Genomic DNA, 25,054 nt, shown 5'->3' with positions numbered 1-25,054 from the left:
TTAAATATATATATCATATTTTATTCATCATTTGACACAAGTTGGACATATAACAGATTATATGGGATAAAATCTAAACAAATCCATCACCGTTTTCATGCATCCTGCTCGAAATTCACAGTCAGATCCGAAACCAAACACGTTCACATTAGTGGACATTCAGGTGTAAACGAACAGACACACCTCATGAAGAAAACATCTCATCCCAAAATCAAAACATTCAACTCTATTTCAAGAAAATAAAGCCTCTCTGTAATGATACTAACATGATACATAAATATTTTATTGTCACAGTGCAAACTAAATGCTTCTAATAACAGAGTTTGACTTTGTATTATTTGGGGTTTAAATGTTTATGGTGTTCAGTGTTAGAGGAAGACCCTCGTGTGGACAGACGAGGAATTGCATTAGTATATACTGTTACCAGCTCAATGATCATTCATGCTTTCAAAGCAGTGACAGGATGTCCAAGTACACTTTAATACAGTAAAGTAAACTCTGTACCATACCATAGTAATACCATAGTAAACTCTGTGCACTGCTTCAAACCCTACAGACAGACAGATCAACTGAAGTAAATAAACACACACACACACACTGTTTATCATGACACACGTAAAGCAGGAGAAATGAAGACATTCTGGTCACAGGTGTGTGTGTATGTGTAAAATATTGAATGAAAGTGAGTTTGTGTACAGTCTGAGATGGGTGTGGTCAAGAGAGGAGCAGTGACTGACAGCATCACTGTCCAATCAGTTTCTCTACAAAAGAATCCAGCTGGTCTTCATCTTTGATGCCTACAAACTGGTCGATGACATCACCACCCCTCATCGCTATGACCGTGGGAACAGCCGACACCTACAACACATCGGGAATATTAAGCCCCCTGTAAAAATCTGAGAGGATCTTACTAAAACTAACACCTGGACTGACTTAAAGGGATAGTTGACTGAAAAATGAAAATGTCTTAAAATTCTCTTAAATCTGTATAAATGTATTTGTTCTGCCAAACACAAATAAAGATATTTAAATTAAAAATGTTAATAACCAAACAGATCTGGGGCACCATTCACTTCTATAGTATTCATTTTTCCTGTTATGGAAATGAATGGTGCCCCAGATCTGCTTAGTCACAAACATTCTTCAAAATGTCGTCATTTGTGTTTAGCATAACTATTTATAGCAGATGACCTTATTTTTGTCCTATTTTTCAGGCTGAATATTTTCGAATAGGTTGCTCAACATTCAGTGCATACTTAATTTTAACTCTTTCCCCGCCAGAATTAAAAAAAAAAGTTGCCAGCCGGCGCCAGGATTTTTTATGATTTCAAATTCAAATTAAAATAATTGGATTTTTGTAAAGGACTTTGTTAGAGATCAGATTCAGAGCAATCATCAAAACATACTCAGTTTTTACTGTTTTTGGATCAGTGGATGCTTCAGTGTTTTATAAGTTTGGTAAGAGCGCCATCTAGTGGATAATAGCGGAAATATGGATTGCCATAAAAAGTCGGCATTGGCAGGGAAGCTTTTTCTCTTAATTGACAAGATAACTCCTCAAAATGTCTGGGAAAGAGTTAAACAGCTGTGTTATATTTATTGACTGCTCTGCACAGATCACATGCACTAGTCTCTGAATGATGACATTATAAATGAATGAATGAATGAATGATGGGTAATAATGTGTTTTGGGCTGGAGTGATGTGTTGTCACATACCCCGTATTCAATAGCAAGATCTGTGTGTTCATCAATGTCAACTTTAGCCATAGTGACTCGACCCTTCTGTTTAGCAATGGCCTTTTCCAACCGCGGTCCTAAAATCTTACAGGGACCACACCACCTACAACACAAACACACAACAGATTAACAAACACACACAACAGATTAACAAACACACATCAGGACAAACACTGATCACTGTTATCAGCATGTCACGTGAATTTAGTCATTATATTACACTGTCACATATGAATATATTTAATACTGATGACAAATGTATATGGGTGATTCTCATGAAACCATTGAAACACCACGGCACTAATGACTTTAGCTTTAAAATGTGTAATATAGCAACATTAAAAAGCATCAGAATTAACATAATACTGTGTTCTACCTTGCACAATGTGTGATTTCAACATAAGAATTTATAATTGTAAATTTTATCTCATTTTCTGCTGAAATTCTCATTACCGCAATGTGTCCGGCTGTGTTTGAACATGCGTTATGTTGTAATTTAATCAAATTAACACAAAAATATTAAGAAAAAAAATAAATGGATCTTTTGCTAGACTACTTTAGATGACAGAAAAAATATTTACTGAATATTCATGTATAATAATAATGAAGAAAAATTAGGAAAATGATGTGTCCATGCCTGATGTTCTCATCCTCCGCAACACTTTTTGAGAACAGTTTAAGCACACATACAGAATTTTAATAAAGTTTGATTTTGAGTGACCAAGCACATGGACCAGTTACTTCAAGATGGCTACCAGGTAAGATCATTTTTTTACAGTTAATTTGAAATATTGTCTCATTTTGATTATCATTACCGCAACAGATGCTTATTAAATGTTAATTTAATTAATAGAAGCATAATACTTTGATTTTAAATGCATGTGCAGAATCTCCAAATTATGTTCTTTCAGGTTTGTCATGTCATTTTGAAAATATGTCAGTGTTGATGTTTTCTGACTGTTGCGGTAATGAGATTTTTTAGGACTAATTTTTTAAATTATGTTACAAAAAGTGTTAAATGATAAGTAAAAGTTTTTAAATTAATGTTCCCATTTACTCCAGACTTTGTTTTTCAATGTCTGGTGGGAAAAAAGTAAATGTAAGCATTTTTAAATTTTCATGCTTGACATTTTTAAAAACAAGTTTTCGTGAGAATCACCCAGACATTTATAAGTTAACAAAGTCAATGCGTGTAGACTTTGGGTGTTTCAACACAAAAACCCCTGAATAAACCTGTTGCTATTGTAAAACATGATTATTACAAGAATTGTTGTTGTCTAAAATTTATATGATCTCCTTATGTGCAATCACATTTTTTATTTAGATTAAAGATGAATGATAAATGAAAGATGAAAAAGTATGTGTGATGTGTTGTGTTGTACGTACTGTGCATGGAAATCTATGAGCACCGGCAGCTCACTGTTAATGACTCTGTCAGTGAAGTCTTCCTGATCCTGGACATTAAATGACACGTGTCTGCTGAGCGGGAGAGGACGCGGGAGCGAGCGTGTCAGGAATGGCTGTACTGCAGGAGATGCGGTCAGAGAGGAAGAGTATGATGAAGAGGACGAGACGGTGACAGGCAGACGACAGAAACCTCTCACTGACACAGAACAAAGTCTCCGCATGAGAAGCCTGGAAGCCATCTGAAAAAACAGAAAGTCATTTAATACATAAGAGGATCAAGTGTTGCTTTACGAGCTTAAAGAGATTTTCACTGACTCTTCAGTACTGAACATCAAGAAGCATTACACATTTACTCATTAATACCTACCCATCAATACCCGTTTTACTCGTGGTTAATTGCTTTAGTCATTAATACTTTAGTTTCCTTCACAGACTGATCGATTGGCTTTATATGTCCCTTTGATAAGAGTCAGGGATTACTTTTGAGTTGCTTGTTTCTGCTTTTTGAACTCTCTGAGTCATGGTACCTAAAGCTTGCATTTAGGACTGCATAACATTTAATCGCAACTAATCGATTGCAGAATAAAAGTGTTTGTTTATATATGCGTGTGTACTATTTAGTGATGCACCGATGTATCGGCCACCGATATTTATCGGCCGATTTTTGATGAATTTGAAACCATCGGCATATCGGCAATAGCACGAGAAAGGCCGATACCGATTGTTTATTACTTAACTGCATAAAGAAATCCATTATATGTAAAAAAAAATGAGTTGATGTTGTTAATAAAATAAGTGCTGAATATCAAAAACCACCTTTGAAGGTTGTCATGTTGTCTTATTATATTTGTTTTAGCTTAATTTGTGCCTCTTTTATTATGTTGGTCAGTTGAATGTTAATTAGATCCAATCCATGTTCTGTCAAAATAATTTGAATCGGAAATAAACTAGCTAATAGACCAGCTGTATAGTATTGTATACAAGTGTTTAATATCGGTATTGGACAGAAGTTGTCTGTTTAAATCAGAATCGGCCCAAAAAAATCCTATCGGTGCATCCCTAGTACTATTTATAATAATAATTTAGATATAAATACACAGACATTTACAGTGTGCATATACAAAACGTATTTTGCAAATGATTAGTTGCTATTAATCGTTATGCAGCCCTATTTGCAAAATATGGATAACAAAAGGACCACTTTTTTCACTTTCAGCACCATTTTCATTGTCTACATCATTTTTTGTTATTATTTATTCTTTATTAATTCTACTTTTATGTCCACAGTCTGTAACACACATTGTGGACAAACACACTTGTTGAATAATAATGTTGTAATGGAAGTAAGCATTTTATTTTGTACATTTCATCCACAAGAGATTAAGTGAATTCAGAGTGCTTTCTGATAATAAAGATCAAAAGTGTTATATGAAACATTATTTACTGTATAACACACATTCATCAGTGGTGGGCGTCACGTGTCTAAATATGATGTTTGTTTCTATTAAACCCTTAAAATCTTTTTACCATGGTTACCATATTTTGACGGACTGACTACCATTTGTATTAACCTTAATCTTTTACAAATACCATTGTTAAACTATAGTCAATGTAGTAAAACCTTAGTTATTATTTCGTAAAGAATCTGCTGTTGTTTTTAACCTCCATGTGACTTTGAATATGTGTGATGTCACGTGCGCGTTTAATTGCGTCCTGTCAGTTACTAAACACAAGCGTGACACAATTTAGGTTCGATGTTCCTGGTTTATTTGAGATCTTAAGCGAGTTATCAATAAAATAAATAAATTAAAGTCCTACCGTGAGATCTGTAGTCGTCTGGTCACACGGACCACTAACGCACTTCCGCTCACGTGGACACACTTGTACGTCACAGTGACGCGGTGCGGCGCGGAGAGGAACTGCAGCTTTACTTGATCGACTACAAGATAACTATAAAATTAAATTGAGTAAACGAAGTTAAAACAAAAAAATGTACAATTATTTTTTTTTATAAAATTTCATTCTTTATACCAATCAAAATTGTTCGTCTTTACATTAAAGCTGTGAGATCACACTTATTTACTACATGACATGATGCGATGCTCTCATCCAGTAAATCATTTTACTCTTTCTTATTCTTATTAAATTATACATGTAGCTTTATGAACTTCATATTAATTGAGAAACTAAATGGAATATTTTTAATAAAAACTAATAAATACCAAAGAGTTTTTTAAGATTGATATAAAACATAAATCTTAAATTTAGTGACCACACACAGAACCCAAAATGGATTCATATAAATTATAATACTTATATAAATGTTAATGGACACAGATGAGTCATTCTACGAAACGGGTGCCATTTCCACTTTGCAATTTTCCAAATTTTCATTAAGAACAAACTTTATTTTTTTTACTTACAACTTTAAATATATTGTTAATCCTCCCAAAAAACATATTTTCCCAGCTCAGGTACAAAATTGTTAATAATATTATCAGTTTTATTCTGGCACAGAAGTCTTTCTTTTACCACCCCGTCACGGACAATATGTATGCCATCTGTGTAGTAGAACAAGAAATATATTTATAAAATCTAATGTTTTCCTAATAGTAAAATGTCCCTTTATTGGAAACCATCAATAGAAAGTCTATAATTTAATTTAAATAATTATTATTCGTTTTTTAATCTTGAAATATGAATTCGACATTTCAATGGCCTCATTGTTTGTACAAAAACATACGAATACACTTAAAAAATACAAATAAACTTACATTTATTTGATTAGTCCACACAACAAGAACATCATTCAACATGAATTTATTTAAAATGTATCTTCTATTACATAAGTTTTTAACAAAATGACCCCGTGACGGGGTGGTAACTGATGTCACAGATAGGTTCACCGTGACAAGGTGGTATGGACAAAGTGTGTATCTATATATGGTATGCTTGTTTTAATCTTTATAAAACTGGGGGAGGGGAAACATTAACATTGGAAACTTTGGTCATGCTGTGAAAAACTAAAATAAGAGCATCATTAAAGTGAGTGAGTGAGTGAGTGTCTGAGCGAGTGAGTGAGTGAGCGAGTGACACAGTGAGTGAGTGAGTGACACAGTGAGTGAGTGAGTGGCACAGTGAGTGAGTGAGTGAGTGAGTGAGTGAGTGAGTGAGTGACACAGTGAGTGAGTGACTGAGTGGGTGAGTGAGTGAGTGACACAGTGAGTGGGTGAGTGAGTGAGTGACACAGTGAGTGAGTGAGTGAGTGAGTGACACAGTGAGTGAGTGAGTGGCACAGTGAGTGAGTGAGTGAGTGAGTGAGTGAGTGACACAGTGAGTGAGTGACTGAGTGGGTGAGTGAGTGAGTGACACAGTGAGTGAGTGAGTGAGTGAGTGAGTGAGTGAGTGAGTGAGTGAGTGTGTGAGTGAGTGAGTGAGTGAGTGAGTGAGTGACACAGTGAGTGAATGAGTGAGTGAATGAGTGAGTGACACAGTGAGTGAGTGAGATAGTGAGTGAGTGAGTGAGTGAGTGAGACAGTGAGTGATTGAGTGAGTGAGTGAGTGAGTGAGTGACACAGTGAGTGAGTGACAGAGTGAGTGAGTGAGTGAGTGATTGATTGAGTGAGTGAGTGAGTGAGTGAGTGAGTGACACAGTGAGTGAGTGAGTGACACAGTGAGTGAGTGAGTGAGTGTGTGAGCGAGTGAGTGAGTGAGCGAGTGACACAGTGAGTGAGTGAGTGACACAGTGAGTGAGTGAGTGACACAGTGAGTGAGTGAGTGAGTGAGTGAGTGAGTGAGTGAGTGACACAGTGAGTGAGTGACTGAGTGGGTGAGTGAGTGAGTGACACAGTGAGTGGGTGAGTGAGTGAGTGACACAGTGAGTGAGTGAGTGAGTGAGTGACACAGTGAGTGAGTGAGTGGCACAGTGAGTGAGTGAGTGAGTGAGTGACACAGTGAGTGAGTGACTGAGTGGGTGAGTGAGTGAGTGACACAGTGAGTGAGTGAGTGAGTGAGTGAGTGAGTGAGTGAGTGAGTGAGTGAGTGAGTGACACAGTGAGTGAATGAGTGAGTGAATGAGTGAGTGACACAGTGAGTGAGTGACATAGTGAGTGAGTGACACAGTGAGTGAGTGACAGAGTGAGTGATTGAGTGAGTGAGTGAGTGAGTGAGTGACACAGTGAGTGAGTGACAGAGTGAGTGAGTGAGTGAGTGATTGATTGAGTGAGTGAGTGAGTGAGTGAGTGAGTGACACAGTGAGTGAGTGAGTGAGTGAGTGAGTGGCACAGTGAGTGAGTGAATGAGTGAGTGACATAGTGAGTGAGTGACATAGTGAGTGAGTGACATAGTGAGTGAGTGACATAGTGAGTGAGTGACATAGTGATTGAGTGACATAGTGAGTGAATGAATAAACAAACCATGTTAAGTTAACAGAAACAATTTATTAGTCTATACCAGAACCACCCCGTCACATCCCTTACCACCACGTCACAATAAAACTTGTGACGGGGTGGTATGTGACGGGATGGTAAATATCATCCCAAAATGGACGCAGATCTCCCATGTGGTCAAGTTCCTCACCTAGCCTACATGCAATCTATCTGAAATATAATTTTATTTGCATTAATAATGTAAAAAAATATATCGAAATTAGTTTTCCCTCTCTATATTGCGTGACGGGGTGGTTGCTTTGAGCTTGACGGTGCCTGTCTAACACAAAAAATCAACAAATAAAGAATGTAGAGGAATGTCAGTACTTGCCTGTTTTTGTTCTTGGTGGCAACAAGGCTCCAATGATGTCACTTGTGCTTTGTGATGTCATTTAAAGCAACAGTACATTATTTATAGATAAAACAAGTTAGTGTGACGGGGTGGTAAGTCAAATTGAGGGACGCAGACAAATCATCAAATATTTACAAAAAAATAAGGTTTATTTTGAATAAAATGTATCTTATGTGAAAAGGGACACAAATATAATCATGAAAACAATATATATTTTTTTAAAAATACATAACTTATTTGGTGATATTTTGGATGCAAATGTCATGTTGGTCAACACGGACATGTGAAAATGGCTATGTACTAATGCAAAATTATTAAAAATAGTATGTTATTCTTTAAGAATAGTGTTTTTATCATATATCATGTTAACAAGAACCCTTGAATGAATAACTTTAAGCTTTGTTAGAACATTTTAGGACATTTTTGTGCCTTATGCATCTCATCAAATGTTGCGGACCCAAATGGCACCCGTTTCATAGAATGACTCAGATAGCATGGATTTAACCGAGTGTGTGAATGTAAATCATAAAGCCCAGGGCTGGTCAGAGCTTCAGCCTTTTACTTCTTTCATAATTGATGGACAGGCAGATATGAAAGCAATGAACTGAGCAGCTTTATACTGGTGAGGGGCATGAGATGAAAGAGAGAGAGAGAGATGAAATGAATGTGAAATAGAGAAAGAGAGACAGATTGAGCGAGCACTATAAAGAAAGACAAACAGTAGAGATGTGAATCAGTCAGTGAAAGATTGATGATTGGTCTCTCTGGACTCCATGGCAACAGATGCTGATGTGTGTCTGATAACAGATGAAGCGGCAGTCTGTAAGTGAATCTTCATGTGTTTTTGTGGGTTTAATTTCATCATCAGATAAATGTTGGTTTGTGGATTTTCTCTTTCAAGATTCTTCTAATCTATGTGGTGAGAGTCTCTTTAATCAGCCTTTCATTCATTCATATTTTTGTCCTTTAAATGGTTCTGCTGTTGTTTTAATGATCACTTCATTCATGGATAAGTACTGCTGAGTACTGTAGTGCCGCTGTGTTACATTGATGCTACATTTTTATTAAAGATCAGACAATTTTGCACAGAAGGAAAGAGTTGAGAGCATTTTGTTTTTTATGTTGACTTAAAGGATAAATCCACTTTCATAAAAAAAAAGAAATCTGATACTTTACTCATTCCCATGTCATCCAAAATGTTTATGTCTTTCTTTGTTCAGTCGAGAAGAAATTTTAAAGTTTAAAGAAGGATTTTTCTCCATGAAGTGGACCTCAACAGTTTGCAGTTTCAATGCAGCTTCAAAGGACTCTAAATTATCCCAACCAAGGAATAAGGGTTTTATCTAATCTACCATTAGCATTTTCACAAAAAAGTACTTTTAAATGGGTCATAGCGTGAAAATCTGACTTTTTCCATGTTTAAGTGCTATAATTGGGAATCTAGAAAATGTGAAAAAGATCAACCCAGTAACTTTGTTTGGGTTAGCCATTTTCTGCAAGCATGTGAAAAATTAGGTCGGTCAGATTTGGCCTGTTTTGTGAGGTAGGTAGCGAGGCGAATTACAATAATGCCGCCCCTTAATCTGCACAATCCAACCACAGCAATGCCATTTAGTAAAGAGAGAAAGAGGAAGAAAAGAAGGAATTGACAGCACAATTAAGTTTCAGTTACAACAAACCACCATTATGGTGATCAGTGTTTGCATTTCATCTGCTCATTTGCATTTTAAAGGACACACCTAAAAACAGCACACTTTTGCTCAGGCCTACAGAGTGACAATTTTAACATGCTGTAATTAATTATCTGTATGGTATTTTGAGCTGAAACTTCACTTACGCACTCTGGGCACGCCAAATATTTATTTTACACCTTAAAAAATCTCATAATAGACCAGAACTTCACATGTTGCACTAGCCGTGTGATGCGCCAGCGCGACCTTATGTATTGCCTAATCACGTTGAAAGGTCATGCGTTACATATGTGAAACTCAGACTTGTGGACCTTTTTAAACACTAAACTTACAAAAGACATTAATTATTATCATTTCAAATACGACAACATCTAAACGATCCTCTTTCTCCACATTTGTAAACACTGGAGCGATAGTTTTGCACACATCAATGAGAAGTAATTTTATTTTTGTTTAGTTTTTTTTTTTATGAAAAATACCTTTTTGTCTCATTTGTGATCATTTATAGTCCTTTGAAGCTGAATTGAAACTGTAAACTGTTGAGGTCCACTAAAGTTCACTTGATGGAGAAAAATCCTGGACTGTTTTCCTAAAAAAACTTCATTTCTTCTTGACTGAACAATGAAAGACATAAACATCTTAGATAATGAGTCAGATTTTTTTATGAAAGTGGAGTAATCCTTTAAAATGGCAAACTATCTGCTGGTATGAAGGTCATCACACCACTGATCTACTGGCTGTCCTTCAACGTGATGCCCAGTTTAATCTGCTAACTCGTTTCATATCCCTATCGTGTTTATATTCATAAATATATATGTATCTCTCTCAAGGGTTTTCCTCCTCCTAGGAGTTTTCCCCACAGGGCTTTTCTCCTAGGGTTTTTTTCATCCCATGGAGTGTCAGCCAACATTGGCTTAACTTAGCACTTTTCTGTATACGTTACATTATTACTAAGCTCGCTGTACGGTTACTCTTCTTCTTCTTCTTATATTATCTATAGATTATTCTGTTTCCCCTTCATCTACATCTATTCATGTAAAGCTGCTTTGAAACAATTAACAATTGTGAAAAGTGCTATATAACTAAAATTGAATTGAATGTTTTGTGTGTGTGGTATAAGTTTATTCTTATGGTGTAAGTGAATATACATTTCTGTATCTTCAGATTCAAGCCCATCATGGAGACCCCTAACCGTCGGAGGACCACAAAAGTTAATGAAACTGTCAAAAAGCATCATCCAATTGCTCTCGGGCCCGCTCCGCTTTTCCGTACGGTGGGCCTGACGGGTCTGTCTGCTAGTTTACCTCCTCACCGTCGGCTGCGATCAGTCGTACACAAGACCCTTAACACATCCACTGTTTCGTGTCAATCCGATGACCTGTGGACGCGACGTCCCAGCCGCTGGTTTCCATCAGATTCTGCTGTGAGTAGAGGACCAAGAATACATCAACCTCACACAAACTCACTCTCTGTCTTAATTGGACAAACCGAAACACAAGAGAAACGTCTGCCCGATGTAGGTGTCAAAAAATTTTCATCAATTCCTCAAAAACTAAGAAGTCCTAGAAATCAGAGAGTCAAAGATAAAGAGATGGTCCCGCTAATGGTCAACGTTTCACACTGGGATTACAGCGGAAGGCTAAAGACTCGAAACACGTCTCCTGTAAGACAGAAAGAGTGGGGGGAATATATGTTTGAAGAAGTGTGGAGAGGAGAAAGCCAGAAGTTCAGAAGGACGGGGACTAAAAGAATAAACAGAGATGAAGTATCTGATATCAGCCAGCGGATACAAAGTTTAGAAATAACAGACACCCAGACAGAATCACACAAACATCAGATGGGGTTTAAGCCAAGGGGGCGTGGCCACAGGGCGGTGCCTTTAGGTAGAGAGGAGGGGCAAACGAGGAGAGACCGACGCCCACACTTCCTCCCACCCATAACTCAAAGTGACTGTCTGCTTAATGTTCCTCTGATCCTTCCGGATAATTCACCTCCTCCATCACCCTGCTCTCCATCAGACATCCTGTTCTTCCCGCTGTCTGTTCCTCTTCCAACCTTTCCCTCTGAGACATGAGACAGACGAATGACCTTTGAACCCTGAGAGAATCTCAGTCTGACAGAGAGTTTGAACAGTTAACAGTATGACCAACAGGTGGCATGTGTGACAGATCTAATAACAAACTGATGTCAAGCAAATGACTCTGAATTAGCTACAGAAACAACAAAACACAACAACAATGAGTGGAAAAAGTCTCAAAACAATAGATTTTAAAGGGGACATATCATGAAAATCTGACTTTTTCCATGTTTAAGTGCTATAATTGGGTCCCCAAGCGCTTCTATCAACCTAGAAAACATAATAAAGATCAACCCAGTAACTTAGTTTTGCAAGTATGTGAAAAAATACTGTAGGTCATCGAATTTTTGGCTCCTCTTGTGATGTCACAAGGGGATCTTATTATAATAATACCACCCCTTAATATGTGACATCCAGCCACAGTACTGCCATTTAGTGCAGAGAGAGAGAGAGAGAGAGCAAGAGAAAATAATTAACAGGACAACTGAGTTTCAATTTCAACAAACCACCATTATGGTGATCAGTGTTTGCATTAGCATCAGCTCATTTGCTTTTTAAAGGACACACACAAAAACGGCTTTGTGCTCAAACAATCTAAAACTTCACATACATACTCTGGGGACACCAAAGATTAATTTTACATCTTAAAAAGTCTTGTGAAATGTCCCCTTTTAATGGTTTTTGATGTACTGCTATATTGTTTTTTTTTCTGTGTAATATCTCTGATGGAGTTGTCATTGCTGTGTGTCTCCAGTAGAGGACGCTGTGTTGTTGTTGTTGTACAGATGTTATGAACAGAGGTGTGTTGTGTCTGTTAAACACACAGCTTCAGTTCAGAGGTGTTTCATGTGTTTACGTTGCTCTCTGACTCACGCTCGCTCTCACCTGCCAAACAAACACAGGCACGGAAATAACGCAGATTTCTGGGATTTTTGTGGGGTACCGATGGAAAGAAGGGCGGGAGGCAGAACAAGGCGTCTCTCTGTCGCACCCTCTGCTGAAGTGTGTGTGTATGTGTGTGTGTGTGTGTGTGTGTGTGTGTGTGTGTGTGTGTGTGTGTGTGTGTGTGTATGTGTGTGTGTTGTGTTAAACATATGCAAAGGTTGGGAATATTAGGTCACTACGGAGGGTGTGACGATCTTAAATGAGATAGACGGTTTGGGTTTTCTGTTATGAGGTTAAAGCTGTCAGTGATGTGCAGATGCTGGTAACCGTGACCCCACGCCTCTTTCATTAGTAGTATAAGATGAGTTAATAAGCTTCACTTTCACTGATGCTCATATTTAGCCTGAAGCTTCAGTAGTAAACACCTGAATGAATGATGCACTGAATCATGCTGAAGAAAGATTTAATGAGACTCACAGAGACTTGAACCTGTGAATAAACATCACAAACCTGAAAACATGTTGATATGTGGAATTTTATTTCACATTTTAAGTGTATGAAGGATTTCAGAGATGTATGATTATGATATCTAAGAGTTTGGCACATGAGCTCATGAGTTTAATGTTCATCATCTTTGATCTTTTTGTTATTAATGCCTGAACCGAGTCACTGAAACATCATCAAAACAAAGTCATGTGACTGAAATTTGGGCCTGTTTGTGTGTATCAGTGTGTGCGCCTATGCATGTGTGTGTGTGCGCACATGCATGTGTAGCCTAGGTGTGCGTGTGCATGTTTGTTTGCGCATGCGTAAGTGTGCATGTGTGTGTGTGTGTGTGTGTGTGTGTGTGTGTGTGTGTGTGTGTGTGTGTGTGTGTGTGTGTGTGTGTGTGTGTGTGTGTGCACATGCATGTGTAGCCTAAGTGTGTGTGTGCATGTGTGTTTGCGCATGCGTTAGTGTGCATGTGAGTGTGTGTGCGTGTGTGTGTGTGTGTGTTTGTCTGTAGAAGTGTGTAAACGTGTGTGTGCACATGCATGTGTGTTCGCGCCTGAGTAAGTGTGCATATGTATGTGTGTTTGTGCATGCGTTAGTGTGCGTGTGAGTGTGTGTGCGTGTGTGTGTGTTTGTCTGTAGAAGTGTGTAAACGTGTGTGTGCACATACATGTGTGTTTGTGTGCACATGCATGTGTAGCATAAGTGTGTGTGTGCATGTGTGTTTTTTGCATATGTATGTGTGCGTGTGTATGTGTGTTTGTCCGTAAAAGTGTGTAAACGTGTGTGTGTGTGTGTGTGTGTACACATGCATGTGTGTTTGTGTGTGCACATGCATGTAGCCTAAGTGTGCGTGTGTGTTTGTGCATGCGTAATTGTGTGTGTGTGTGTGTGTGTGTGTGTGTGTACATGTGTCTGTCTGTCTGTCTGTGTGTGTGCGTGTGTTTGTGTGTGTGTGTGTGTGTGTGTGTGTGTATGTATATGCCTATGCATGTGTAATTGTGTGTGCACATGTGTGTGTGTGTGTGTGTGTGTGTGGGTGCATGCGCAAGTGAGCGTGTGTGTTTGTCTGCAGACCTGTGTATGCTCTATGTGTGTGTGCACATGCATGTGTAATTGTGTGTGTGTGTGTGTGCCTCTGCATGTGTAACTGTGTTTGTGTGCACATGCGTAAGTGTGTGTATTTATGTGTGTTTGTCTGTATGCGTGTGTGTGTGTGTGTGTGTGTGCACATGGATGTAGCCTAAGTGTGCGTGTGTGTTTGTGCATGCGTAAGTGTGTGTGTGTGTGTGTGTGTGTGTGTGTGTGTGTGTGTGTGTGTGTGTGTGTGTGTGTGTGTGTGTGTGTGTGTGTGTGTGTGTGTACATGTGTCTGTCTGTCTGTCTGTGTGTGTGCGTGTGTTTGTGTGTGTGTGTGTGTGTGTGTGTATGTATATGCCTATGCATGTGTAATTGTGTGTGCACATGTGTGTGTGTGTGTGTGTGGGTGTGTGTGTGTGGGTGCATGCGCAAGTGAGCGTGTGTGTTTGTCTGCAGACCTGTGTATGCTCTATGTGTGTGTGCACATGCATGTGTAATTGTGTGTGTGTGTGTGTGTGTGTGTGTGTGTGTGTGTGTGTGTGTGTGTGTGTGTGTGTGTGTGTGTGTGTGTGTGTGTGCCTCTGCATGTGTAACTGTGTTTGTGTGCACATGCGTAAGTGTGTGTATTTATGTGTGTTTGTCTGTATGCGTGTGTGTGTGTGTGTGCACATGGATGTGTAGCCTAAGTGTGCATGTGTGTTTGTCCACATGTGTGTGTTAGTGTGTGTGTGTTTGTCTGTATGCGTGTGTGTGTGCACATGGATGTGTAGCCTAAGTGTGCATGTGCATGTGTGTTTGTCCGCATGTGTGTGTTAGTGTGTGTGTGTTTGTGTGTGCGTGCGCATGCATGTGTAAGTTTGTGTGTGTGTATTTTGGGGAGTTCCTGTTCTAGGTTAAAAATAACTGAGGGACTAAAATTCTTCTCTTTCTTGATCTGTGCTGGTGTAGACTGTTAGTTACTGTGTGTTAACATGCTCAGAAATAAAGGGTTTCTCATTCAACAAATCATGCTTTTACTTTTAAACTTGTCCTAAATGTTGGTACCAATGTTGCAAATATTAATGATATAAACAAATATCATCTGGATAAACACCTCCTCTTACCCAGCATTTGTTGAATAAGTTTTATTTTGTCCTAAATTAGAGAATAAAATTGATTCATTTAATGTTAGATCATTGGTGCTTTAGATCAAAGTTTAAGCACCATGGAAAACCTTCACATTAAAAATGTTCTCCTGTGTTGTAACTGGAACGAGTGAATGTGATGATGAAACTGTGTAATACTTTCTTTCCTTTCAAAGAGCTCTCTCTCTCTCTCTCTCTCTCTCTCTCTCTCTGTATGTTTTCACAGACATGTTTTGGAAGATTTGATTCGGTTCTTTCACACCTCCTCTCACTTCATTCCATCCATCTTAATGTTTCTCTCTCTTCATGTTCAGTGTGTTGATCATATTGAGTTTTTCCGTTCCTGCAGAGGACCTGTCAAGAGATTTAATGACTACTATACACAGACAGACATGTGGAAACCAGTCAATAAATAAATAGTTTCATCTCATATCTGAGTGTATTTCTCTTCACGCAGCAACATGAAAGCAGTCATGATGTTTATATTAAAGCTTAAAGTCAATAAACTTCAGCTCCTCGTATGGAGCGCTTCAGTATTTTTATGAATGACTGCATTCATCGCTGGTCACTCCCCAAACTCACACATCATCTGTCTGCAAGCCCAAACCACACCCCTTTCAATGAGCTGGACACACCCCTGCATTTAGATCATCCAATAGGAGTGGAGATGGGCGGGGTTCTGCTACAGCAGTATATAGATGAGCTGGAATATGAAAACAAGTACTGGAAATGTGTCTGTCTGGATCTGTACAGTTTATTTCTGCTTCACTTTTAATAAAACTCTTTGACTGGATTTAAACGGATTTATTGTGAAGATGAGGACTTTATTGTGTCTGATGATGTTTTTAATGATCAGCTTCATCTCGGTAAGTAACTAAAGTTGTATATAAAAACTAACAAATCATTACTAATATGCTGCTAGTATAAGTTGTGTCAATAATATATAAACAAATCTAAAGAATCGGCTGTAGCGGATTGACTTTCTTATTCTGTTGTTTTCAAATCTAAAAATGAAATCTTAAGAAAGCACCGATCAAATATCAACAGCAAATGTTTTTATCCACCAAACTGAAATGATCTTCACAGTTTTAAGAGAGTTTGACATCCACACAGTTCATCTGAGAGCTCCACTGCTCAAAAATAGCCAAGCAACAGGATTAAAATAACCAGGGTGCAACAATCCAGCCTTATACCCCACACTATTACCCCCCTGTCCTGAATCTACACCCAACCACACAGTCAGGGAGAGCTGGAGTTATGCTTTGATCTCAGCAACATGAATCAGTTTGAGTCTCGAGTGGTTTAACATCTCATCTGCCCTGATTTTAAGATGCCAGGCATGGTGGGCACTTCACAGAGATGCCAGTCAAACAGGTGCAATGTTGTAGGACAGTGGTTTTCAACCTGGGGTCCGGGTCGCCCTTAGGGGGCAACAGAGTTCACAGAGGGCACGGGATCTGATAAAGATGCATAAAATGTTCCACTAATAATTTCAAAATGAACATATACTTACAATGCCAAGATAAGATAGGTAAAATATTCTCTTGTGTAAAATATCTTGGAGAACCAACAGGATCAAATTTGGCCACTGTTAATTTCTGCTACCCAGATCTTATTGGGTTCTCCAGGGTTACATTTTTCTTGCTTCATCTCAATATGCTTGTAAACGTGTTGGCAGAATCCAAAGGAAAGATGGATGTAGACGGTTGGTGAACTCAGACTGTCGTTTATGTATTTAGGGGAGGCCCAAGGGAAAAAGTTTGGGAATCACTGCTGTAGGACATGAACTAATAGAGATCAGACAGAGAGCTTAATGGAGTCTTCACAGATACATCAGTAGCTCACAGGAATCTGAATACATTTACTTACATCATCAATGATAGCTTAAAGACGGCGCTGAAATTGGTGTGTTTGTGCTAGAAGTCAGGGCCGATGTAAAAACATTGTGCTCGATACATCACACATAGATCAATAGGTGGAGAGTAAGATGCTTTTTTTGTGGCTGCTCGGACACATAATTCGACCACAACGTGTTCAACTACATCTGAATGTGATCGAAAGTAGATGAGCTCAAAATGTTTTACACACCGTTTACACCAACACCTTAGTTAACTTCAAATTCAAGGACCTTTCTTTCTTTCTTTCCTTTTTTCTTTTAAATGCCATACCAGCTTCTAAGGCTACATTCATGGCAAGAATAAAGAATAATTAAATAAAGGAAGACTAGAAAAGATGTTAAAAATGTATTTCCTCTAGAAATCTTAAAACCATGTTTGGATTCACTTAATTAAAAACCTTTTCAAAAGTTTCAACAGAGTAAAAAAGGTTTTCAAGGACCTTTCATGAACTTTCCAGGTGCAATACCATCAATTTCAAAGACTAAATGTGGGGACAGATTTCAAATGAGAGCAAGGTTACATTTTGTTACCTTTTAAGATACATTCCCTACTGAAAAATCCAGCTAAAACCAGCATAAGCTGGTGAGCTGGTTTTAGCTGGTCCCCAGCTTGGTTTTAGCTGATTTTGCTGGTGTAGGAAGCTGGTTTTGCTGGTGTAGCAAGCTGGTCTAGGTGTGTTTTGGTCACATTTTAAGCTGGTCTAGCTGGACTTAGCTGATCATGCTGGAATACCAGCTGGCCCACCAGCATGACCAGCTTTGTCAGGCTGGGAGGACCAGTGTAAACCAGCTAAAACCAGCTAAAACCAGCTAAAACCAGCTACCAGCTTATGCTGGTTTTAGCTGGATTTTTCAGTAGGGTTGTTACAGTTCCCATTCGAGGGAACTCTGTGGTGACACTTTTGAGACGCCTCCAGGGGTAAGTGCATCTGAATGTGTATTTCAACCAATGGTGAGGCTTAACAACAAAGACAGGGTGACGTGGAAGCCAGGAAGTATATCACTATCTGAAATATTGCCAAAGACGGTGTTACAGGGACGCAGGAAGTATGTCAATTGAGACGCAGAGTCTCGTTCCCTTCTCAGGGAACAACAGTTACATACATAACCCGAGACGTTTTCATGTGTCAAACACAACTATGCAAAAAAGCATTTTGGTATGAATCAACATTCGCATACAGAAGATATAAGCATTTAAAGCGAACAGTTTAGCACGTGTGCTTAAAAAGTCTAGAATTTTAATGATATTATCCTACACTACACAGGCAATAATATGGATTTTTTTTTCAAAAAACTTGCATAAAATAGATTCAAGCACTTTCAATGACCTGTATCTATGCATGTATATATTCAAAAACTTCCCAGGGCCTTGAACCCCCCCCCCAGATTCACAAACTTTCAAGAATTTCAAGGACCCGTGGGACGACATTTAGTGTTGTCTATTTGTGATCCAATCTACCAAAATGCATCTTAAATTCAGGTGTAAACAGCCTCTATAGACCTTTTCACACGACATTACGGAAAAAACACGGAAAATGAATCCAGGATTTGTCCGGGATCGTTAGATTTTTGGTTCATTCACACTGCCACTGATTTTCTGGAATATGTGCATGCACACACATATCGTAAAGACACACGACGTGTTTAAAGTCCTGCATTTGGTAATTTCTGAAGTTTGTTAATTATCCGTTATTTCTCTTTCCAGAAACCATGTGTGTGCATTTTTGTTTACAATAAGTTTAAAAAGAAGCATGTGATGCATCGTTCTAGTATGCTGGTGATAATTTCAGCTTCAGCGCTGATAGTGACGATCTCTCTGATCTCTGCTTCAGTCCAGTTTGCCGACATTTCTTGTTGTGAATGTTGATCTGCATTTAAATCGCTTGTATTAAGGAGCTAAACCATAACTTTAGTGTTGCGATGATACATGCATCTTCACTACGGCACGCCCTTTACGACATCTTTACTGTAGGTCCTCTTTACAGGAGCGATACCAGAACATTTATGGGACGTGTTTGTGTTCACACAGAAGACTAGCTGACAATTTTACAGATATTTTGATATTTTGCTGTGTGAATGAGGTCTATGCCTTTGCTGAGAGTGTGATATCTGTCTGTGTGTCTCTGCAGGTGAAAGGAAGGTGTCCCGGGGTGTGCGAATGCCCGGCAGAGCGACCTGTGTGCCCACCGGGTGTAAGTACTGTGCCTGATGGATGCGGCTGTTGTAAGGTGTGTGCCGCTCAGCTGAACGATGACTGTCATGAAGGACGGCCCTGTGACCATCACAAGGGTCTTGAGTGTAACTATGGAAACGATGTGGCGAGTATCCATGGAATCTGCAGGGGTGAGTGACGGACAGCTTCAAAGTTTGCAATGATGTGATCATTTTGTTTTGATATAAAAGAAAAGGCATTTAATTGATCAGATTTTTTGTGAAGAGTGATCTGATTTGAAGCAGCAGGTGGTACTTCAGGTAGATAGTTTAGGTTTTGGAAAGCCCCAACACAGATGATTAATATAATGTGGTGGTCACACGCTCACTGACGTCAGGTGTCAGGTTTATCGTCCTGAATTCATGTAGGTTCATTTCCTTCCATACAGAGGTTATTTTGTGCACTGGGATGGTTTCTATATTAAGGGAGTTGGACAGGTTTTTATTGGGTGGCTCGGTACATCCAACGACTATCTTATGCTGAACGACACTGTAAACAAGTCAAAATTACATCACCTAAACATAGAGCCTTACTCATAAAAGCAGAGGATAAAGTGTCTCTCTCTTTAACCCGAGGCTTTTTCTCTGTGTAGTTTGTCACGGCAGCACTATCAATTTCTCTATCATTCAGAGGCTTCAGGTAAAATCAAGAGTATCTGTGTTATATCTGGTCATGAGTCTTAAATTAGTCTTCTCTATGGCAAACAGACTCTATTTATACTTGCAAACAGGTGCGGTGCAAGCATGTGGTCCTATTGTTCATGTCATTATTGTAGACGATAAGAGTTTTTGAATGTGTTACTATTCAGGCAACTACAGGATACAGTCTTAAACATGTCAACAGTGCAACTAACTTTAAAGGTGCCAAAGAATGCATTGTAATACAGTTTTTTACAGACGCTAGGACACATTTCTCAATACTTAGGTCACTTTTCCAAAACTCTTCACACACAACAGAAGTCTATGTGGTCTAAACTGAGGATGAATTATCATTGCTTTGGCACAAAATGCATTCAATGACTACATCTCTCAAATTTCATGAATTCTTTTCTCACTCAGACACAACAACTGCCAAAACTCTTTGTACGTACAGACCAATTTGCACATGCTTACATACCGTTTTCAAAACTGTTAAACTTATGTTCAAAACAATAACATAACACAAAACTAAATAAGCCTCAGCCAAGTTAGAAAAAGTAACACAAAAGTAACATAAGCATTACTTTCCATGAAAAGTAACAAAGTAACGCAATTAGTAACTTTTTTGGGGAGTAACTTAATATTGTGATGCATTACTTTTAAAAGTAACTTTCCCCGACACTGCTGGTAAGTAGGGATGGGCATTTTCCAGTAATTTACTATTTGAATATTTAAACTCATAAAGAATGAATATTCGAATATTCGTTTATTTAAATTATGTTAATTAAGACATGCGTCTTTTGTATTTTTCATTTTGTCATAATTTTACAGAAGGCTTATAATTAGGAAATATCCACAACAATCTAAACTTATATTATGTATGTATGTATTTTTAAGTTGAAAACATTGTAAAAAATATATATATTTTTGAAATTCTTCTTAAAAAATATCCTACATAATGTCAATAGTAGAACTTCAGCCTAAACATTAGCATATAGCATTAACTAGCATATACTCGTCTAATCTCCTTATCCGTTTACATATATATCTATCTTCCAAGGGTTTTTTTCATCCTAGGACTATTCCCATTGGGTTTTTGGGTTTTTTCCACCCCTGGGAGTCAGCCGAGTTTGGCTTAACCTAGCACCCCCTTCCATACGTTACATATTACTATGCTTGCTTGTTCAGTTTAATCTCAACTGCTGTAATTTGCTACTTATGTTGTCTATCGATTTTTCTGTGTTTCCCCTGCTTCTATTAATGTAAAGCTGCTTTGAAACAAATACTAAATTTCAAAATATAAATAAAATTTAATTTAAATAAATTGAATATAGCATTAACTAGCATATATGCTGACTCAGCAGTCACAACTTTGTTTTTAGCAATGTAACAACATTCTACTTAATTTAATGTTGGGGCATACATCTGTACTGTAACGTCACAGTTGGTGTTATGTTGAGATTGGTCTGTTTTCCAGCAGTCTTTTGAATACACAAGGAGGAAACAATCGTGTTTGAGGCTCATGATATGTCATTACCATGTACACAATGTCTACATAAATAGTGTATTACATGCTACGACACATTTAACTTAAAGCTAGGAAGAGAGACCATATTACACCCGTACTGGCTTCCTGTCAAATTCCAAATAGATTTTAAAATTCTCTTGTTTGTTTACAAGGCAATTTCAGGCTTAGCTCCTCAGTATATTATCGGTCTTCTCATTCCTTAATCTCCCTCTAGAGTTATTATCCTCAGACCAAAGGCTTTAAAAAGGTCCATCGCTGTAATTTTAAAACGAGAGGAGAGCGCGCTTTTTGGAATAGTCACCCACTCCATGTGAGGGCTGCTCCTTCAATTGCTGTTTTTATTTAAAAACTTTTTTTTCTTTAGCATTTGAATGTTGAGGTTGTTTGGGTTTATGCAACACTAAATGTTGCTTTCTTTTTAATGTTTTTATTTTATTTTTGTATTGCACTTTGTGTGCAATTTAAATAAAGTTGCTTGCTTGCAACATAGCTCATAAAATGATGAATTATTGATTGGATAAGAATAAGCTATATTTATCAGGCATTGGATCAGTCCTTAAATGTGTAATTTTTAGATTTCAGAGTTCCAACAACATTTAAGATCAGTTTTTTAAGTTAAAGGTTTTTACGTGCTATCTATATTTTCTCTCTGTCACAGCTAAACTTGAAGGGCGCTCGTGTGAATATAACGGACGGATGTATCAGAACGGACAGAGTTTCCGTGCCGGTTGCAAACATCAGTGCATCTGTATCGACGGAGCTGTCGGCTGTTCGCCCCTTTGCCCCACTGATATTCCTCTGGCCACGCCCTCCTGCCCCGCCCCCCGACTGGTCAAAGTGCCCGGTCAATGCTGCCTCAGCGTGGACTGCCACGGCAAGTCCTCGGTCCTGCCGCCCGTCTTCAGACGACCACAACCTCCTCCCTACCTGTTCCCAGACCTGCACAAGTTCAAGAAGCCCGGGCCGAAACCACACCCCTACAAACCCAAATACTCCCTGAGCAATGAACTGACAGAGGTGGACAAAAAATGGGAAAAACCACGCAGTCGAAAGCACCTGCCAGGTAGGGACGCCGTTTTGGGTTTGGGTTTGGCTCCATTAGTTAGACCAGCGCTAAAACTGGACACTTTATCAAAGGTTTTTGGAGTCTCATGTAATAAACGTCACACAGATCAAAGACATTCACACAGACGGATCAAAGATAAATCCGGATGCGTCCCGTGTGAAGCTGCTGCTTTAGTAATACGTGCCTGTCAGGAGCTGAATGTTGGTTTTGCTTCAATTAACAATCGGTCTCAATGTGAGCTGTGCCGGTTTCTCCTACATGCATTTCAGAGTTTTTCCATTAGATCCTTGTGCACCAGACCCACACACATCGCCTGCACAGCGCTCCGTAATCACATTCTGTATGCCTCACTGTTTCTGTTTAGTGAATGGTGCCTGTGTACTAACTTACCGTCTTACTCTCTCTCTCTCACCATTCCTAGCATGGAAGCAAGCTGGGCGTCAATGTGTCACCCAGACCACGAGCTGGACACCTTGTTCTCGCAGCTGTGGGATGGGGGTGTCCTCTCGGGTCACCAACGACAACGCTCAGTGCAAACTGGTGAAGGAATCCCGACTCTGCAACATTCGGCCCTGCAGTTCTATCGCTGTGCCCATAAAGGTGAATCTCTCTCGCTCTCTTTATAATGTCATGATGGGAAATCATCCCAGACAGCAGACGACTCTGGGCCGGATCCGCTTTGGATCTGTGCCGAAGTCAACAGCTCTGGCGCTGATCCGGTGCGGATCCGGCCCAGAGTCGTCTGCTGTCTGGGATGGATTGTAACAGTCCATAAATCATACATTTGGAGAAGACAAGAGGGTAAGATGATATCCAAAGCTGACAGGTCACAGTGTTCAACAGCTCATGTTTCATATCAACCCAACAGAATTAGACTTGAATGTCTCCATTAGTGGTAACAGAGCTAAAATGGGCCAAGATGAAGCTTTGACCCATAAGCACAACCAATTGGGCCATTCTACCGAAATGTATAAAAATAAACCTGTTTTCATGATTTGCGTATAAATAGCATGCATGTGTGAAAAGTTGTGCAATACATGCACCAATTCCATATGATAGCCAGTCCTTCCCTTAAGTTTCACTTAATATGGTGCATCATTCAGAGTCATTTTATGTATTGGTTTCTCTTTCTTTTTAAACCATTGTCGCTTGGGTTTGGGGTTTGAGTTAGGATGTCATTTTATGTAACAAAAAGTTATTCTAACCCCAAACCCAAGTGACATTGGTGAAAAAACATAAGCACGAAAAATTATGTGTTCGTATCTACACACACAACGATGTTTGCATTTGTGCCTCTTCGGAAAAGAAGTCACGAGCCCCCACTGTGAAATGATAATAAAATCTACTTTAATTTTGGAACAGATTTGTTAGTATGGCTCAAATGACTCTGTGTGTATGTGTTTAACAGAAAGGGAAGAAATGTTCTCGTACCCAGAAGTCTCCTGAACCTCTGCGTCTTCATTACGCCGGTTGCCGCAGCGCTCACCTCTATCAGCCCAACTACTGCGGTATGTGCTTGGACGGGCGATGCTGCTCTCCACGCCGCACACGAACGGCCCCCGTGCTCTTCACGTGCCACGGCGGCGAGCGCTTCGAGAGGGCCGTCATGTTCGTGCAGTCCTGCAAATGCAACGATGAATGCGGCCACCTGAATGACGCAGCCCTGCCCCCTCAGCGCTGGCTGTACGGCGACATGCACAAGTTTATCGATTAGGATTTGTTTTTGTGAAGACCCCCGTCCTGCCCCATCCCAGCAGACCCCCGATAGAGTAGCGTTTCTAACTGCAACCGATTAGACGCTAGACCATGCAGGGCCTTCGTCGCACCTCAAATCCACACGGAAAAGGCCAAGTTTGGTTTCTGAATCCTTTTACCAAGAGTGGATTGGAGCTTTAGAATATAGACATTTTAATGAGGGTCCTGGCGGACATCACCGAAAGGTTGTGAATATATAGATAGGAGTTTTATGATTGTCTAGCCCTCACCAGTAAACAGTGATGCATTCTGGGGCATCTGCACAGGTGGACGCATCGTGGACATCAATCATTACACTCATTGGAGGAACATTAGCAAAAAGGATTGTCAACGTAGCGGGACCAAACCCAAGTCCTTACACGGGCCGGTGTTTTTTCGGTAATTTCTTTAATCTGCCAAATACAGTTGATTTGGTTCGGTTGAATTTGGACATTCGACACATTGAGATGTCTTTCTTGACTAAAGGGACTTAAAGGGACTGTTTTAAGATGTAAAATAAATCTTTGGTGTCCCCAGTATGTGAAGTTTTAGCTCAAAATATCATATAGATAATTTATTATGACATGTTAAAATTGCCACTTTGTAGGTGTGAACAAAAATGTGCTGTTTTTGGGTGTTTTCTTTAAATGCAATGAGTTGATAATGCAAACACTGATCACCATAATGGTGGTTTGTTGAAATTGAAA

At 39.1% G+C, this 25,054-nt stretch overlaps 2 protein-coding genes across 2 annotated transcripts; one reads left to right on the top strand and one right to left on the bottom strand.

Annotated features, from left to right (window-relative positions):
* Positions 1–5,064, bottom strand: txn2 (thioredoxin 2). Its single transcript, XM_055195066.2, has 4 exons — positions 4,964–5,064; positions 3,125–3,384; positions 1,718–1,841; positions 1–858 (listed from the first exon to the last, which is right to left on the bottom strand). The coding sequence occupies exons 2-4, from the start codon at positions 3,382–3,384 to the stop codon at positions 742–744; spliced, it is 501 nt and encodes a 166-aa protein (XP_055051041.2). The 5' UTR covers positions 4,964–5,064; the 3' UTR covers positions 1–741.
* A 10,920-nt stretch (positions 5,065–15,984) lies between these two features.
* Positions 15,985–25,054, top strand: LOC129436809 (CCN family member 1). Its single transcript, XM_055195065.2, has 5 exons — positions 15,985–16,138; positions 19,299–19,512; positions 22,206–22,610; positions 23,035–23,213; positions 24,022–25,054. Exons 1-5 carry the CDS (start codon positions 16,088–16,090, stop codon positions 24,325–24,327), a joined length of 1,155 nt encoding a protein of 384 aa, XP_055051040.2. The 5' UTR covers positions 15,985–16,087; the 3' UTR covers positions 24,328–25,054.

The sequence above is a fragment of the Misgurnus anguillicaudatus genome, chromosome 19, assembly GCF_027580225.2.
Source record: "Misgurnus anguillicaudatus chromosome 19, ASM2758022v2, whole genome shotgun sequence".
Classification (NCBI taxonomy): Eukaryota; Metazoa; Chordata; class Actinopteri; order Cypriniformes; family Cobitidae; genus Misgurnus; species Misgurnus anguillicaudatus.
Note: the sequence above shows the minus strand (reverse complement) of the source record. Positions and strands in the feature narration are given on the sequence as shown.

Bases quoted from the DNA above. Each gene is read 5' to 3' on its own strand.
- txn2 (XM_055195066.2), bottom strand. From the start codon at position 3,384: ATGGCTTCCAGGCTTCTCATGCGGAGACTTTGTTCTGTGTCAGTGAGA. The intron at 1,842-3,124 runs GTACGTACAACA...TTTGTGTTGTAG, and splicing joins CTCATAGATTTCCATGCACA to GTGGTGTGGTCCCTGTAAGA. The intron at 859-1,717 runs GTATGTGACAAC...GATGTGTTGTAG, and splicing joins ATCTTGCTATTGAATACGGG to GTGTCGGCTGTTCCCACGGT.
- LOC129436809 (XM_055195065.2), top strand. From the start codon at position 16,088: ATGAGGACTTTATTGTGTCTGATGATGTTTTTAATGATCAGCTTCATC. The intron at 16,139-19,298 runs GTAAGTAACTAA...GTGTCTCTGCAG, and splicing joins TAATGATCAGCTTCATCTCG to GTGAAAGGAAGGTGTCCCGG. The intron at 22,611-23,034 runs GTAGGGACGCCG...CACCATTCCTAG, and splicing joins CAGTCGAAAGCACCTGCCAG to CATGGAAGCAAGCTGGGCGT.